This window comes from Austrofundulus limnaeus, unplaced genomic scaffold (genome assembly GCF_001266775.1).
Source record: "Austrofundulus limnaeus strain Quisiro unplaced genomic scaffold, Austrofundulus_limnaeus-1.0 Scaffold1350, whole genome shotgun sequence".
Classification (NCBI taxonomy): Eukaryota; Metazoa; Chordata; class Actinopteri; order Cyprinodontiformes; family Rivulidae; genus Austrofundulus; species Austrofundulus limnaeus.
In genome coordinates this window covers 41,427-44,138 of record NW_013953752.1, presented here as the reverse complement: position 1 = coordinate 44,138, position 2,712 = coordinate 41,427, and the positions used below count along the sequence as shown (strand labels likewise).

Genomic DNA, 2,712 nt, shown 5'->3' with positions numbered 1-2,712 from the left:
CAATGCAATAAAACAAAAGAATAAAGCATAGAATAAAATAACAATAAGACATCATAGTTTACATAACATTTAACAAATAAAAACAATGTATAAAACAAAACATCCTACAAAAGTAGGGTTAATGGGAGATGTTGATTAAACTAAATAAGCCTGTTTAAAGAGAAGAGTTTTAATCTGTGATTTGAAAATGGAGATGGTAGGAGAGTTTTTGATGTTCGGTGTTCCAGAGGTGGGGTGCTGAGTGACTAAAAGCTCTTGAACCCATAGTGGTCAGATGAGCTGGTGTTGAGTGAGTTGGATGGAGGAGGAGGACCTGAGWGTGTAGGAATTTGTGTTAATGTGGAGAAGTTCTGTGAGATACTGAGGGCCACGATTATTGAGGGCTTTGAGGGTGAGGAGCAAGATTTTATRGGAAATTTGATGTGGAGCCAGTGAAGATGCTTTAGGACAGGTGTTATATATGACTGGTGGAAGGGGTTCTGGAGATGATACGAGCAGCTGAGTTTTGGACCAGTTGTAGTTTATGGTTAGATTTTGCTGGTAAACCGAAAAGTAGGGAGTTGCAATAATCTAGCCGTGATGTGACCAAAGTGTGAACTAGAAAAGCGGTACTGCTGGGTGAGAGGGATGGACGGAGATGAACAATGTTACRGAGGTGAAAGTAGGCTGAACGAGTAACGTTACTGATGTGAGATTTAAATGAGAATGTGTTGTCCAGGATGACACCCAGTCTCCTAACCTGAGGGACAAGGGATGCTGAGTTGCTATCAATGAGAATAGAAAAGTTGTTGGTTTTTGTAAGGGTGGATTTAGTTCCAATGAGAAGAAATTCTGTTTTGTCGCTGTTTAGTTTAGGAAGTTGCTTGTGAACCAGGACCTGATTTCAAATAGGCAGTCAGACAGTGAGGTGGCTGGGAGGGTGGCATTGGGTTTGGTGGACAGATAGAGCTGGGTGTCATCCGCATTACAGTGGAATTGGATGTTATGTTTACAGAAAATATTTCCAAGCGGAAGGAGTTAAATGATAAAAAGAAGAGGACCGAGGACAGAACCTTGTGGAACACCAGAACTGAGAGGGGTTGAATGAGATGAAAAAGATTTTAATTGAACAAACTGTGTACGACCAGAAAGGTATGAAATAAACCAGTTAAGGGGTGTGTCTAAAATACCAATACGTCAGTCAGTGAGGATGGTGTGTGAAATGGTGTCAAAGGCTGCGCTTAAATCAAGGAGGATGAGAATGGAGAGGAGTCCAGAGTCTGCAGCTGTGGTATGTGACAGAAGATATGATTTTCTTCTCCACACCTCTGCTTCCTCCAGAGCTGCCTGGGTTTCCAGCTTCTCCTGCTCAGCTTGTTTCTTTGACTTTTCCAGTTCGTGGATGGATTTGTTCGTCTCTCCCAGCTGCTCGGTGAGATCCATTATTTCCTCTGGGATTAAAAAAAGAACATTTAATAATATAATCTACATCTCCACTGACAAAGGTTCAGAAAAGCTTTTGGCCCACGTTGCAGGTTTTTGTTCTCCCGTTTCAGCGTCTCGAGTTGTTCCAGACATTCTTCGAAGGCGTTCTTCATCTTGAAGTTCTCCGTTCCCAGAGAGCGGACCTCTTTTAGAGCCGACTCCAGCTCTGCTTGACCCTCCTCGTGTTTCTGCTTCCACTCTGACACAACCTGAGGGCAAAGAAGACAGACTRGTTGTCTCGTTGAAGCATGAAAACACGACGCTGGTGTCCAAGTCAACAAAAACAACAGGTTTTCTTCAACCTTGTCAAAGTTCCTCTGCTTCTTGTCCAAAGCAGCAGCAGCAGAGTTGGACCTCTCCATGTCCATCATTAAGTCCTCCACTTCTCCCTGCAGCCGATGTTTGGTTTTCTCCAGCGAGGAGCACTTTGAGTTGACGGCCTCCACAGCTTCCTCGGCGTCCTGCAGACGCAGCGCCAGCTTCTTCCTGCAGGAGGACACGAGCTGAACCTCAGTCTTATCTGTGTGTCATGAAGAGACGTGCTCCTACTTGGCCTCCTCGAGCTCCTCGGTCCGTTGGATGGCGTCCGTCTCGTATTTGGTTCTCCACTGAGCGACCTCGCTGTTGGCCTTGGACAGGCAGCGGAGCAGCTCGGCTTTCGCTTCCTGCTCCTCCTCATACTGCTCTCTGAGGAGCTCACAGTCGTGACGAGACGACTGCAGACTGTGAGCCAAGGCGTTTTTGGCCTAAACAGAGGAAAAGAAACTGTTTAAAGAGTCAAATCGACCCTGAGAGGAGGCGGGGCTATGGGATAAATCTTGTGCCAGCAGGAACTGAATTTGAATTGCTCAAATTGAATCTGAATGTGCGTGATTTGAAATTAAATGCAATGGTTTGAAACTGAATTTAAAGTTTTGTATCTGAATTAATTTGCTTTGAAACTGTATTTTGTTTTTTAAAAATTCAGTTTGACTACTTTCACTTTCAGTTCCATAATTCAGATTTTTGTGTCACATCCTGGTTCTTGAGAAAGCCAGGCAGAGTAATCAAACACAGATCCACAGATTTATGTTTCACTTTGGTGAAGTTTCCCTTCTGGATGTAACAGAGTTGATGCAATCCGCTGTAAAAGTGACAAAAACAGTTATTTTATTGCAGTGATTACCGTATTTTTTGGACTATAAGCCACACCCCCAACATAAACAAACAGTACACCCAAAATTGTCGTCAAAAAAGTGAATTCAACAT

The 2,712-nt window shown here is 43.6% G+C and overlaps 1 protein-coding gene across 1 annotated transcript in view; it reads right to left on the bottom strand.

Moving 5' to 3' along the window:
• The window catches only part of LOC106535062 (myosin-3), a 23,459-nt gene that overhangs the window by 3,708 nt on the left and 17,039 nt on the right, over positions 1-2,712 (bottom strand). Inside the window, exons 30-33 of the mRNA XM_014031940.1 lie at positions 2,014-2,210; positions 1,767-1,950; positions 1,508-1,673; positions 1,306-1,430 (exon numbers count right to left, since the gene is read on the bottom strand). Coding sequence (XP_013887394.1) covers positions 1,306-1,430; positions 1,508-1,673; positions 1,767-1,950; positions 2,014-2,210 — 672 coding nt within the window. The remainder of the gene's footprint in view (positions 1-1,305; positions 1,431-1,507; positions 1,674-1,766; positions 1,951-2,013; positions 2,211-2,712) is intronic.